The following is a 14904-nucleotide window of genomic DNA, read 5'->3' as shown; positions in this document are numbered from 1 at the left end:
GATTTGACAATTTTTAATTCAACAACATTTCTGTTAGACATCCATTTTGGCTCTTATATAAAATGAATAGGTGTGGCGAACTATGAGTGTAACAGCAGATGATTGCGGTAGTCGGCGGTCATGATCAGCTGACGCGGAGTGATACATCGAATCAGTGAGACGGTTTGTTTACAGAAGGTCTCAGGCTGGTGATTTACACTTTAGAAGCAAATTCATACAGTGGTTATGTAAAGGTTGATCGATCAGTTATACTTTGGAAGAGTAAATTTAAAAGTTACATTATCTGCACAGAATTAGTTGCATTGTGTGAACGTCTGTCTGACCTAAAATGTGTTATAAGTTGAATATCAGAGTTAGATTTTCGAAAATTTACAGGTAGCCTTATAATTGTCAAGATGGACAGTAAGTTAGATTTTTTTTTGGCTTGGAGTAATACTGAAGAAAATACGTAAATAGAAAATATAATTTGTAAAACATGTGTCAAACAGAAATGCTTATTTACAACATATAACTAACTAAGAAGACATGGAAGCTGACATTTTAACTAGAACTGTAACTGTTAAGATATTAATGTAAGAACGTCCAAAATTAAGTAATATGTATTTGCAAATTCAAGTACCACATAATGTTCACAAAGAGGGAACTTGTTATGCCCTGGTCACAGTGTGCACATTACATGGGACAGAGTGTCTGTGAAGACTATGATGGCCCTTTCAGGATGACAATGAAAAAAGGTAAAGGTAAGGTGCTCCCCTGTGCATCAACCACGTCATGAGGGCATATAGGGGGTGTGGGGGTAACGCCCCACACTTTCTTGATCCGGTCGTGAGTGGAGGTGATGTAATCAGCATCACGCCCCTGACCGTCTTTACCCCCCCAGGGTTTCCCCCAGGTACCCATGTCTTTCGACGCTGGGTGGGCACCGGAGTCGCTTCCAAAGTTAGAAAAGTTCACAGATTTGAACCGGCCGGGGATTGAACCCGGGACCTTGAGCATGGTAGTCAGACGCGTTACCTACTGAGCCACCGCGGCCACAGAATGACAATGACTGTATGGAAATTATTATATATTCCTGCTGGTGCTAGTAAAAGGAAATAAATGTTAAGTACATGAAAAAGTTAAATAGCATATGCAAAGATGTACAGATATCACAAGAAAGCTCAGTAATAAATGCAAAAATCAAATATTTAAGCTTGCAAATATTCATGATAACAAATAGATCAGGAGAGATAATGTGTATGTGTATGATAGCAAACCATAATAACTTATATATAGTTTAGAACCCATAACTTAAAAACAAAATAAATTTCCTAGGATTTGTAAGTAAAGTAAGGCATTTTTGTAACTTACCACAATTTCTTCCAAGGTACTGAATCCTTCCTTTAATGTCAGTAAAATGCGCCCATTTTTTTCTGATTTTTCAACATAATTTTGTACACTGTCTGTGATTAATATATCGTCCTGTGAATGAACTGAGAAAAAATATTACATGTAAAAATTGTTCCAAATGAACCACAATCATTTGAATTTGAAGTAGAACTGCTTTAGAGTTGAACAGAGCTAAAATTGTAATTTTAAAAACAGGGTTGTTAAATATGTCCAATATATTCCATTAATTTTTTATATCAATCAGAATTGAATGTTAACTTAAAAGTAAATTATGATGATCGTTATACATGGCTAGCAGTGGTTTCGCCTGATGTGGTGATGGTTGTGGTTGTGGAGAGGGAGTAACTGAGGCTGCATCTCTGCACTAGGGATACCAGACCACTATAAGGGAAAGGTATGACATGCCATCCCAAAATGTATTACTTTAAGTCAAAAAGTAGGGCATAAATCATTTGCAGTAAATAATGCACATTACTGAAACATGTTAGCAAATTATGTGAAATTGACACATTTTCAGTGTTTTTTTAGTGACTTTACTACACACTACACTTATTACCACATATGTTTCCAGTCGTACTTCTCAGAACTTTTCCCCAATTTTTTTTTGAAATAAATTAGCAAGTACCAAACTTTTTACAGACTCTATGAGAAATTTATTTCTCTCATCAGTCCATTCATTATGTTCTGGAATTGCATACAAATATTCAGCATTTTACATAACATAATATAAAAGATAATGCTAAAAATTCTGGCTACAGTTTTCAGTAGATCAATAGGTGTTTTGAATCATCTACTGTTTTCAGTTGATGACCTGTCCTGGTAATGTTATCTACTGTTTTAGTAGCCCAACTGTGTCTACTTTTCTCAGTAGCTGAACTGTACTGCCAATATTTTCTACTGTTTTTTGTAGTCCAACTCTGTCTATCTTCAGTAGCTGAACTGTACTGCGAATGTTTTCAGTAACATAATTGTACAACCAACGTCTTTTATTGTGTTCAGTGCATTGCTATATGAAAACAGTACTATTATCAGTAATGAAAAAATCCTATCCATACAACTGAAAATGCAATGGAAAAGTCGTATTAAACTACTAAAATAAATTTATTGTAAAGCATGTGGAATTTAATACTTTGGAATACTTTCAAACAACAGGAAAGTAAAATAGAGTGAACACATGTAGCTTTGTTGTGGTTAAAGTGCTTGTAGAAAAATGAAATACATACTATTTTAGACATACATTGTTCTTCCTAAATTTACTTGAAAACAGCAAAAAATTAGTTTATAAGAAGACCTGACCCTCAATGCTTGAGAAACCAACAAGCAAACACTGTCGACCATGTTGATCAAAAGATCGCTCATACTTGCAATTGTATTACACAAACTTAAACCAAGGAAATTCCATGCTGAAAAATAAAAACCAATATGATCACGTATTCAAACTACTAGCTGCTATAAAGTAGAGTTATTTCCTAAGAAGTGTTCTATTAACTTTTCATTAAGATATATTTGACTTCAGAAGTATTCATTAGCAAGACAGAAGAAATTCAGTTGATGTAGTGTTTTTCCAAAGCACTTATAAATCTCTGAAAATGTTGTGTCAAAAATTAAACTGAATATTCTTGTAGTCAATAAATGATTTTATAACATATTGTTGCAAATATTATGCATTATTATTCCCATTGATTTTTTTTTTCTGTTGAAGTACAGTAGCTGTACAATAGACCTACAATTGGGTTTGAGTACAATTCATAGTGCATAGTAGAAAGCATTTGAAAACAGTAGAATTTCTCTACTGTAAACACTACAAATTTCCAGGGCTCCTTAACATAATTTGTAATAAACCAAGAATCTTAATTTAGGGTCTTTTAGTTCAATAAATTTGTTCTGCATATACCCTGCTTTACAATCAAAACATTTAATAAGAATGAGAGACACCTTCAAAGATCCATAATTATTCTCATCAGTATAAACCCCAAAGCAAGAAATTCTGCTCAGGCATCAAAAAGTGACATCAAGAGAATATGGCCCGAAAACTCTGTTGATTATAGCAACACTCTCCATTCTGGCAGAAAAATGTCTGAATCAAAATAAATTTCAATATTAAGTTTGGGAGCAGCTCTTAGACTTGTAACTTGCATGTTTCCTGCGATTTCTCTTTGCTCGACTGAAACATGTATTTTTCTCAAATCAAATTATCTGACATTCAAAATGTAGGAGATTTATGATGTTTTTCAAATTCCTCCCGGAAGCTGAACATAAGGCTAAAATGTAGGACATGTTTGGGAAAAAGATGACATCTGTTAGCTCGGTGTCCAATTTCGGCAGATTGAGATGCAGGCTTTGGGTACAAATTGTGACTTTGGTCAGAACATATTTAGAGAAATCACCACTCTGAAACAAAAACAAATTTGGGTTGGAATTGGCCAGCATATATTATTACATGTCACTGCCATCAATTAGAATATTCCAATCTTCTGAGTAGTACCAATAAAATTTATGCAATTGTAACTTGTATATTTAACCCCTTGTACATACACTGAATTATGATATAAGATATATAGAGCCATGAATATTTTTTCTTAGACCACTAGTTACTTCTATAGGTAGAGGAAATTGAAAAAAAAAGATGATCCAACTCATTTTGTTTATATTTCAATTACAAAATTAATGTTTGGTACTTTGAAGTACCACCAGGCCACAATGCATTTTGATTTGCCATAATAACAACATTTGTACGTATTTGTACATAATTGTATTTTTTTCAATTTATGAATTAACTTCTCATTCAGATTTATCTAAATCTGATAAAAATACCTTAATAATAGGTCACATGTCTTTGTCACACAATGTTTTGCTTTACATCATTCTAAGAAAACAAAATGGAGAATAATTGTGTTTTTGAAACACATATATTGACATCCTCTATGTATATATGTATTACATTACATAAGTATTAAAAGCATGTTATGTAAATTTAGGATTTACATGTACCCTTTATGTTCCTTCTACATTAGTATTTTCTCTCTTGCAGTGCAATTATGGCTTTTTTACTAATATACACAAACAGTAGCATGCTCAAAGGGAGCTTGTGTGGTCATGACCCCCCCTTTTGGGCCAGTATTACAAAAAAATTAATGTCAGAGTCAGGAAAATATGTTTTGGTTTGAGTTGGTGTTTTAAGTCCACTTTATGCACAGTAAGGCTAATCGGAACTGGACCTACAGTTTAAAGTGGGATCCGAACCACTTGTGCCTCCACCAGGTATCGAACCCGGGACCCCTTGATTACAAGACAATGACGCTACCACTGTGCCATGGGGGAGGCCCCTCAGGAAAATATGGAAAACTAAGGATGACTACTAAAGGTAGTATACATACCCTCCCCTTTTTTGAAAATCCTTGGCACCCCACAGTACACAAACACAAATGTATCATGCACCAGGTGTCTCATGGTACTTACAAGCACCAGTAACACTTTACTATACCGGAAATGGATTTCTTCAAATTTACAGGAGAAAGTACTTACGCAAATTATTTTCTGTAGTGTTGTTGATGTTCAGGAATGTAGTTTTGATCCATTTTAATACGAATGCATGTGGTTTTCTATGAAAATCTATTTCCGACGCGCTATTGCTGCTGCCGCCATTTGCTTTCTGCAGGAGAGCACAATACACGCTATTGCTGCTGCTACAAGCCGATGTTGTCCGTATATGCTAAACTGAACGAAAGGAGTGCTAATGGAACCTACCCTAACAGGCCTAACCTAACCTAGTAGGCATACCTCGTCCCCATGATGGTTCGTGGGGCTATCATGAATTTTGGGGCTAACGTCAATGGTTTTTGGGGCTACCCATGGATGGTTTGTGGGAAATAAGGAACAACAGTAAGTACTCGTTAATGTATGAAATAGACATTATTTTCGTTAAAAACTCATTATTTCACCTAAAGAAATGTTCCGCAATGCAGAATAGTACGTTAGCAATGTAAAAAATTGCGAAATAAATCATTGATAAGTGTCTCCGGTATAGTAAAGTAGTACCCAAGCACCAAAATGAAATTGGGGACTAACTTGGATAATATCCTAAGAAAATTTATATCTTTTGCACATATTACATACAGAACATTCACTAACCAATAAAAAGTAATGGAACACTTTCCATGCTTTGGTGACTAAAACAATTGTAAATTTTCAGAGAAAGTTTTCCTTGTAAAATGACTGCCTGTCAGCATGCTCCACTACCAGTCACATGCTGCTGAACATAAGAAAACAAAAGCAACACACCCTGACATCTAGGAACAAAAAGATAACATACGTAAGCATGGTAAGTAGGAATACCACCAGGATTTAACAAGCGGTGTGGCCAGAAAGAAATTTTAAAAATACTGCTACTTTAAAGTACCATCAGTACATAAAGGGTTAATTATATAAATTACATCCTTGCCATGACCATCATTAACAGTGTTGTATAAATTATTTCATTTTAATTTGACTATGCTTTTTAGAGACTCTCTGGGTATATCAAATCCAATTGAGAACTGTCTTGATTGTACACAAATTTTATAAACTGTTGAAAAAAATCCACTATGTGGGGAACTTTCCAGAATTCACACAAAGCAGAGCATTCTTTCATAATTTTCTGCTGTATTTTGGATGATTTCTTTCTGGGATTGCAGAAACAGTTTCCTATAGACAATTTGATTCCCCAGGGTGTGCAGGTGTATATTCTAACACAGTTTCCCATTCGCCAAAACGATTAACTTGTCAAGGTGAAACCAAACACAAACACACACGTGCACGCTTTATATCTATTAAAAATAATGAGCTTGCTCTCTTCAATAAACTTGGATAACTAAAGTATTAAATGAATAAACTCCTAATATGTATTTGTACTTACTTTGTGTAGTGCTGCAGCCTGCTATTTCATCGCCTGCTTTTTTAGTATCATCTACAAAGAGTGTGGCAGGACTTTTACATAACGTACACTCTAAAATGAAAAAATAAAATTACTTCGAAAATATGGAAATATATCACAAAATGTACACACACATGTATATAAGTTTTATTGGCTGTGTTAGCAAGACTCGCATATCTACAATGCCAAACAATTATTTCATGGTGAACTGGTATAAAACTGTCAAGAGGTCACACGCAAATTAATATTCCAAGGATTTTATTAAGATATATATTTCTTTTAAACATAGAAACGGTGAAAGAGAAAATTTGCAACACTGGCAATTTTTGTGTTTGCAAAGCAGTGAATACCCACAACAAGTAGAGGATTGCAGAACAAACATTTTGCAAAATGTAATTTCCAAAATTTGTTCATAGCTTCCAATGTGATGACTAGGGAAAGGAACTTTAGGTAAATAAATGTTTTTTCTGCGATAAGATAGAGACCCTCATTTTTGCCAAAATTCTTATCATAGCCTTATATGTCAACACAGCAAATTTTATTTTACATAAAAACACATATTTTCCAGTTTTCCGTATGTAAATACATATTTTGCGAATTTTCATTTTAAATACATAAAATCGCTCGTTGACTTCATCTACCTCGAAATCCTCCAAGGAAAAATGTTTATTCTCCGCACCTCTTTCATATCGAGAGTGCTAGGTTTGTTTTGTCTTTGAAAACGCTCGCTGGCAGACTTCTGGCACCTCGCCTACGATCCTATCGGGAGAAAATAGCTGTAAGTAGCTGGGGCTGGCTACACGTAACGATAGCAAGGCTTTTTAATGAAGCAATGCAGCTATTGTGGCCAGAAGACATAAAATTTGACAATGTTCTTCTCTTGACAGATGCTGCAGCTTACATGCAGTGGTCTTGCCGTTAGCTACCCCAAAATGGTGCACGTTACATGTGTGGCGCATGCGTTGCATAGAATATGTGAAAAGATAAGAGCTCTTTATCCCAATGTCGATAAACTGGTTTCAAATGGGAAGAAAGTTTTTATCAAGTCGCCTAGAAGAATAGACATTTTTAAACAAAAATGTCCTGAGGTTCCCCTTCCCCCTACACCTGTAGTTACGCGATGCAGATGTTATGCCCAGAACTTTGAAAAAAATTGTATCTGTTGTAAATGATCTCGACAAAGAAGAATTCTGCAAGAACTGTTGATGGAGCCCTCCTTAAAAGTCGAATTGGCATACATCTCAACAAACCTGTCCATTCTCTCTAATTCCATATGAAAGCTTGAATCGTCCGCGAACACTTTGGCAGCTTCCATTGGTGAAGTCCGTATAGTAGAAACGAAACCGAAAGAACTCACTGGATCTAAATGTCTAAATGTACAGAATTTTTGGGGAAAAACCAAGGTTTTCAAACATTGTGCCAAATTGCATGTATTTTGGAAGGAGGTGAAGTAGAGGAAGAGGAAGCTTTGGAAAACTTCAGCGTTAGTGACATTTCGTGCTTCAAATATGCAAGAATTGTTTCTTGTGACGTGGAGCCATCTTTCTCACAATATAAATGCTTTTTAGAGATAATCGTCACAGATTTACAATGGAGAATTTGGAAAGAACTATGGTGATCCACTGCAACTCTTCCAAAAAATAGCTCGCTAAGAGGTAATCATTTAGAAACTAATTTCAGGTGTTTAAAATGCATGTTATAGTTTGTTTTTGTTACCAAATGTTTTTATTTTTGTCACATATTTTCCTGTTTTTATCACATATTTTCAACATTTATGACACATAAAAAATAAATATTTCTGAGTTTTTTAGCACATAAAGTTCCGTTCCCTAGTGATGACCGATTTGCTCAAATACAACACTGTAGTATCTGTTATAAGCAGACGCGGCAACTTTTGAGAAACATTGACTAGCCTAAATACTTGAGTAGAAGTTTACACACACAAAGTAAATCACACATTCTCCCTTTCATGTATCATGATATTAATTTTCATAATATTGATATGATTACAGATAACATAACAGCCACGTTAGCTCATGTCGACCTCCTTGGTGGAGTAGTTAGTACAGTGTGCTACAATGCCAGGGGTTCCTGGTTCTAATCTCGGTTCAGATATGGACGTTTGTGTTTGTCCCAATGAGAAAATAGAGAAAAGTATACAGGGTGTCCCATGTAACTTGACAAATCGGAATATCGCGAGAAATATGTATCAAACGAAAAAGTCTGCCATATGAAAGTATAAAAGTATTGTGGGGTCAAGTCACCTATGCTACAATGAACCCACCCCACCACCCGCGAGAGGGTGGGGCAGGGGCCAACCTTGAAATGTTAAAAGGGAAACCCTATTTTTTTATTGCAGATTCGAATTCGTAGTCTGAAAATATGTAGGTTTGTCCGACACATTTTGTTCCATTCGTGATAGATAGACAGATGGTGCATAAGCGCAACGTGTTGATTCTGTCTCGCAAATGCAGTGGCTGGCAAGTGTGTGAGGAGAGATACTGTGGTCTAGAAGAATTGTGCTCATGCACTCAGTAGTCAGTGATTGTATGGTCAGTGCAGTGTGACTGCAAAGAGTCGAACGACACATTTAAGTTGGGTATTCAACATCATGGATTATCTAGCCAAAGAAGAAAAAATTGAAATGATCCTTGTTTATGGTGAATGCAGAAGAAACATCGACGATACTGTGACCCTTTATGCGGAACGTCTTCTGACAGGCTACAATCGCGTTCTTCGTTGATGTGCCGAAGGAAGAGTACAACCAAAAAAACAATGGGTTATCGAGCAACTGCCACTGGAGAGCATAATCAAATTGCAGTCCTAGCCATGGTGGCTCATACTTATAGCCGATGTACGAATTACCATTACCATCGGTCTTCCTACGCATTTCCCCCAAGATTTCATTTTTCTGCTCTCTGAGAAAGAGACAGCCGTCTCTAGAAACCAGCATTCTTTCCCATGAAGCCCTGCATATATCACCGCTCCTACTTCTAGATAAAGAAGCCAGTGTGTCCCGCAATAAACTCTCATATCCATCCAGTCCACATTCGGCTCACGTCACAATCAATTAGAGTTCACCACTATGGTTGAAATTTAGAGAAGCAGCTAATCACGGAACTTCAGGCATTTTAAAATTTAAAACCCCCAACGAAGACTCTCACCCTCGTCCTGAACAAGGACCCTCTGTTCTCAAGGGAGTTCGCAGCCGGCCAGGCCTCAAATCAAAACAATAGTCTTATACATAACAGGCTCTCGCAGATGGACATAACTTCTAGGAGCGCGCCAACCAGTCTGGCTCAGTGAAGTGACAAGGGTAAATAGTACGGAATCTTGAACTACAACCCTGCCCGAAAATATCTCTTTGTATCTCTTCGCCTCAGTGAAGTTTCGACAGCCACAGAAGCATAACTTTTAACAAACTGTCTGCATAACTCTAACGAAGTGTCCGAGTTGCGAGCAATAAAAATTAATTAGAACGAGATACTTTTCTCCTCGAAATCAGCTCTCAAACAAGGTGTTATTGTGTTTTTGTGCTACGCGATTATCTCCCTTCAGTGTAAGCATTATCACCCTTCAAAGTAGACATGACCACGTGTGGGCGGAGTTAAAAGTTCGACGACCAATAGAGAAAGCGACAATTCTTCCGGGAACGAAGGAACTCAGGGAAAAGGAAGAAGTAAAGACTTGAGAGGGACATTCACAGTTCAACATTCACATTCAGACTCTCGTTTCAGCACCTTTGCAGGTCGGAGAGGAATTTATTTTCTCCTCTCTTGACAAAGTCTAGATTCTTAGCTTTGAGATTTCAACTTTAACTTTTAAACTTGTTAGCAAATGGTGCTCACTTAAAGTTTGTATGTAACGCTGGCCATCACCCGCTGCTAACTTGTTCCGACACAGAGACTTATGGGTCGGCGATAGTGTTTTGTCCGCATGGTGCTTGTGTAGACGGGAGGCAAGGTGTTGTAAGTATGTCTACTGCAATGTATTAAATATTATGTCATAACATGTTTCAGTGTTCAGTGTCTTGATTTTTGATTTCTGATTCCTTCTTGTAGTAATAATTTTGGCTCGTAAATGAAGAGCAATGTATAAGGAACCTGTGCATCCTTATCCATTGGCCGAACTCTTGGACCGTCGACACGATGTATAATCCCGTGTCTTAATTATGTTGGTACATAAATTCCTTTTACATAAGTGAACATCTATGCCTAATTAACGCAAGTCCAGATTCGAACCTAAACACCCCTATTTTTATTTTTTAATTTCAAATACAGGTATATACTCCGCAGGTGAGTACGCGAGTAATATCATCGCAATAGTGTTTTCAGAATATTGAAACGTCACAAATGTGATCCCTATCACGTGTCCATGCATCAGGAACTTCATGGCGACGATTTTGTAGAGTACTTTTCTCCAACGAGTCAACATTCACAAACCACGGTCAGGTTAATCATCACAATATGAATTATTGGAGTGTGGGAAACCCAAATTCATTGCGTGAAGTTGAACATCAACGTCCTTGATCAGTTAACGTGTTGTGTGGAATCATAGGCAACAAACTGATTGGTGCGGTATGTTATTGACGGTACTTTAAATGGGCACAAATATCGAACGTTTATGCATGAGGAATTACCAACATTGCTTGACGATGTAAACTTTGCACTGCGACAGCACATGTGATTCCAACATGATGTGTGTCCAGCACATAATGCAATAGTAGCACGGGAGATAATTACCACATGTACAATGGTCGTTGGATCGGTAGAGGTGGTCCTGTGCATTGGCCTGCCAGATCGCCAGCCTTACATCGCCGGATTTCGTTTTGTGGGAATATCTGAAAGAACGTGTTTATCAAGATGTGCCAACAACCTGCGCAGACATGATCAAACAAATAAGAAATGCTTGTGCAGACATTGATGCAGATACACTTCTGCATTGTGTTCAATCATTTGAACAACAGATCAATAAATGCATTGAAGTTCGAGAACATCATTTTGAGCATTACATGGAATAATTACATCTAACACTTTAATGGTGAGAGGCTAGGGGACTCACCCAAAACAAGCACCTCGATGCCGTGAGAGGTAAACGGACGGCGCCATTTATCTATCACAAATGGAACAAAATATGTCGAACAAAACCTTCATATTTTCGGTCGTCGAATTTGAAATTGCAATAAAAATAGGTGTTCCCTTTTAACATTTCAAGTTTGCCCCCTGCCCCCCCCCCCCAGGGGTGGTGGGGTGGGTTCATTGTAGCTTAAGTGACTTGCCCCCACAATACTATTATATTTCATATGGAAGATTTTTTCGTTCGATGCATATTTCTCGCGAAATTTCGATTTGTCAAGTTACATGGGACACCCTGTATATGTCTGAAAATTGAAAGAAAAGTGAATTACGGGGATACTACCCCTTAGGGGTATTCCCTTACTAAAAAAGAAAAGTTGTTAGGGTGTTTGACTACCATGCAAGAGACCTTGGTTCGATGCCCGGTGGGGGAGAACTTGGATTTTTTTCACCTGTTCAAGTGGCTTCGGCGCCAACCCAGCATCGTGTAAATTGGGTGTCTGGAAGAAACTCTGTGAGGTAAATTCGACCAGGGGCATGGTGCTGAACACATCACCCCCACCTTCAGCCGTGATCATGAAAGAGTGGAGCACCATCTCCACACACCCTATACACCTTCATGGCATGGTGCAAAGCACAGGGGGAGCACAGTACTTTTTCTTAATACAGATAACATATGGTATCTGGACCCAATATGGCCTACCTAAGGTTTGACATTGTTTCTCATGGTGTACAAAGTCAGAAAGGTAAAACTAAAAGCAAGATTTAAAAGAGGGACATTTTCTGGACATTTACTGAAAATTGGAGCCAATATTAACATGGGTGCAGGGAAGATTTTATTAAAAAGTTTTATGTTTAGACCATATTGAGTACATGTGTAACCAATATGGCCTAGTCATTTATTTTGTTCTTCACTTCAAAATATGCAACAGAAATTGTGAGAAAAGTGTCACAATGTTGTCTTTATGGGTAGATAAGTATATTGATACACTTACATTTTATTTACATAATGGCATATAATATATGCAGAAAGAAATAACATTGTTCACAGACCAGTAAACAAGGGAGTGGCATGTCACAATTTGATACCAGAAGACAATTGACTACACATCACAATCTGGGCAAATGAAAGGTCCTTTATCATCCTTAATGAGTTCCACCCACTCTACATGAACATAAGGGTAACAAATAACACATTTTCGCATGTCCTTCACGAATATTTCTATGTAGACCATATTGACTCTACCTTCCATAGTGTTTTCTTTCCTTCATTATAAACAGTAATTTAGATTAAAGTTTAAACTAAGCACATTTCAGGATAGTACAAATGATGAGTAACTGTTAAATTTTAAGGTATTATTCAAACCTGAATACTTGATGCAGAAAAAAAAATCACTAAAGTGAACTGAAAACTAAAGTTCAAATCACCAACCCTGACACCTTCTGTAAACAAAACCACGTGCATGCAGAAAACATTGCAAACTCATAGAAGTAAAATAATCCACACAAAAATCCAGCGTTGTTACAGGATTCATTATGTAAGGTAAAACAATGACCAATTTGTAGTATGGAATACACTGCCGCAAATGACATCTCACTTTAAACCCAATGCTCTTTCTTTTGTACTTATTGCTTCACCTTTATGGTTAACTCCTTGCACCAGTAATTATTTCCCATAAATTTGGCTTCTTTCTTGCATGCGAATTGAATATATTTTACTTCCTTTTTTTTAGACAAAATGATATAACATGATAATGTATATTTCTAAGGTTTGATATAGATAGAAGTGCATTTGAAATTTGTTTGTAGATTTTATGTAAATTGTATCTCATGTAGGTAACACTTTACTAGACCAGAGACGGATTTCTTCAAATTTACAGGAGAAAGTACTTACGCAAATCATTTTCTGTAGCGTTGTTGATGTTCGGGAATGTAGTTTTGATCCATTTTAATGCGAATGCATGTGGTTTTCTACGAAAATCTATTTCCGACGCGCTATTGCTGCTGCGCCATTTGCTTTCTGCACGAGAGCACAATACGCTCTCGTATTGTCCATATATGTTAAATTGAACGAAAGGAGTGCTAATGGAACCTAACCCAACAGGCCTAACCTAACCTAGTAGGCATACCTCGTCCCCGTGATGGTTCGTGGGGCTATCGTGAATTTTTGGGGCTACCCGTGGATGGTTTGTGGGAAATAAGGAACAACAGTAAGTACTCGTTAATGTAAGAAATAGACATTATGTTCGTTAGAAATTCAATATTTCTCCTAAATAAATGTTCCGCAATGCAGAATAGTACGTTAGCAATGTAAAAAATTGTGAAATAAATCATTGATAGGTGTCTCCGGTATAGTAAAGTAGTACCCTTATGTAAATAAAATATATAATGGCCATAAACAGCCATATGCAATGCTGTAAGTCCGATAAATATATTGATGATGATCAAAACAAGACAAAGAAAGTTCGTAAATTTATTGCGGTTGGAAACTTTGAAATATAGTGCACTTTGTAAAATAACTTGGTGACATGGCAATGCAAGATAAGTGAACATTTTGTAGGAATATGCATTGTAACGTTCAATGAGCTTAGATATTTGTGTACTAATGATATTTTATAACATTGGTTATTTTCTAACAATAATCATGTGAACAGCAAGGAAGTAGTGCCGCTTTCAACATTGACAAGTTCTATGCATGCGGGAAGGTCTCCGTGTTCAGTGATACATCAAATCGGTGAGACGGTTTGTTTACAGAAGGTCTCAGGGTCTCAACTTTACATGTTTATTTCTGAAGTCTGAGAGAAAAAAAGTCAAACCACAGACTATAACATTTATGAGAAAATTTCCCTGTACATATTTCAGTATGAGAATTTTCAGAACCAAATATTTTAACACTTTCCTTTACCCAAATATGCATACATACATATAACCATCCATTATTACAGTATTTTAAACCTAACAGTGATATATAATTTTCATGTACAATTTTGCATACAGGTTTAATTAACAAATCTGTGACCATATCATTGATTGGTTGGTAAACCAAATGAAACTCTTCCTGTTGAACAGCATCCCTAATATAATTATGTCGTACATCAATGTGCTTTGTACGCCTATACTCTTGAGAATTTTCAACAATTTTCTGAGTACTTAGATTATCTTTAAAAATTGTAATTGGCACCTTAATATCAATTATCTCTGATAACAAATTTTTTATTTTTCATTTTCATCACCCAAACTATAATACTCTGCTTCAGTACTTGTAAGCAATGGTTCATTGTTTTCTTGATTACCAATTAACAACTAAACCTCCAAATTTTACAACCAAACCACTGTATAATTTACGATCTACCAAATCATTAGCCCAGTCAGCTTTTGTATAGACATTTACTTCCTTTCCACCTTTTTGAAACTTAATTCTGTAATCTAGTGTACCTGCCAAATATCTCAAAACTCGTTTTGCTGCAACCCAATGTCTTACATCATAACAATTACTGAATTGACTAAGTTTACTACAAGCAAGAGCAA

At 36.5% G+C, this 14904-nt stretch overlaps 1 protein-coding gene across 2 annotated transcripts in view; it reads right to left on the bottom strand.

Moving 5' to 3' along the window:
- Positions 1-14904, bottom strand: part of LOC146003238 (protocadherin Fat 1-like) — a 246955-nt gene that overhangs the window by 164193 nt on the left and 67858 nt on the right. For both annotated transcript variants that reach the window (XM_083141412.1, XM_083141413.1), the window contains exons 2-3: positions 6284-6373; positions 1351-1472 (exon numbers count right to left, since the gene is read on the bottom strand). In XM_083141412.1, coding sequence (XP_082997538.1) covers positions 1351-1472; positions 6284-6373 — 212 coding nt within the window. The remainder of the gene's footprint in view (positions 1-1350; positions 1473-6283; positions 6374-14904) is intronic.

This window comes from Lepisma saccharinum, chromosome 20, assembly GCF_977018435.1.
Source record: "Lepisma saccharinum chromosome 20, izLepSacc3.1, whole genome shotgun sequence".
NCBI lineage: Eukaryota > Metazoa > Arthropoda > Insecta > Zygentoma > Lepismatidae > Lepisma > Lepisma saccharinum.
This window is presented reverse-complemented; position numbering and strand designations above follow the sequence as displayed.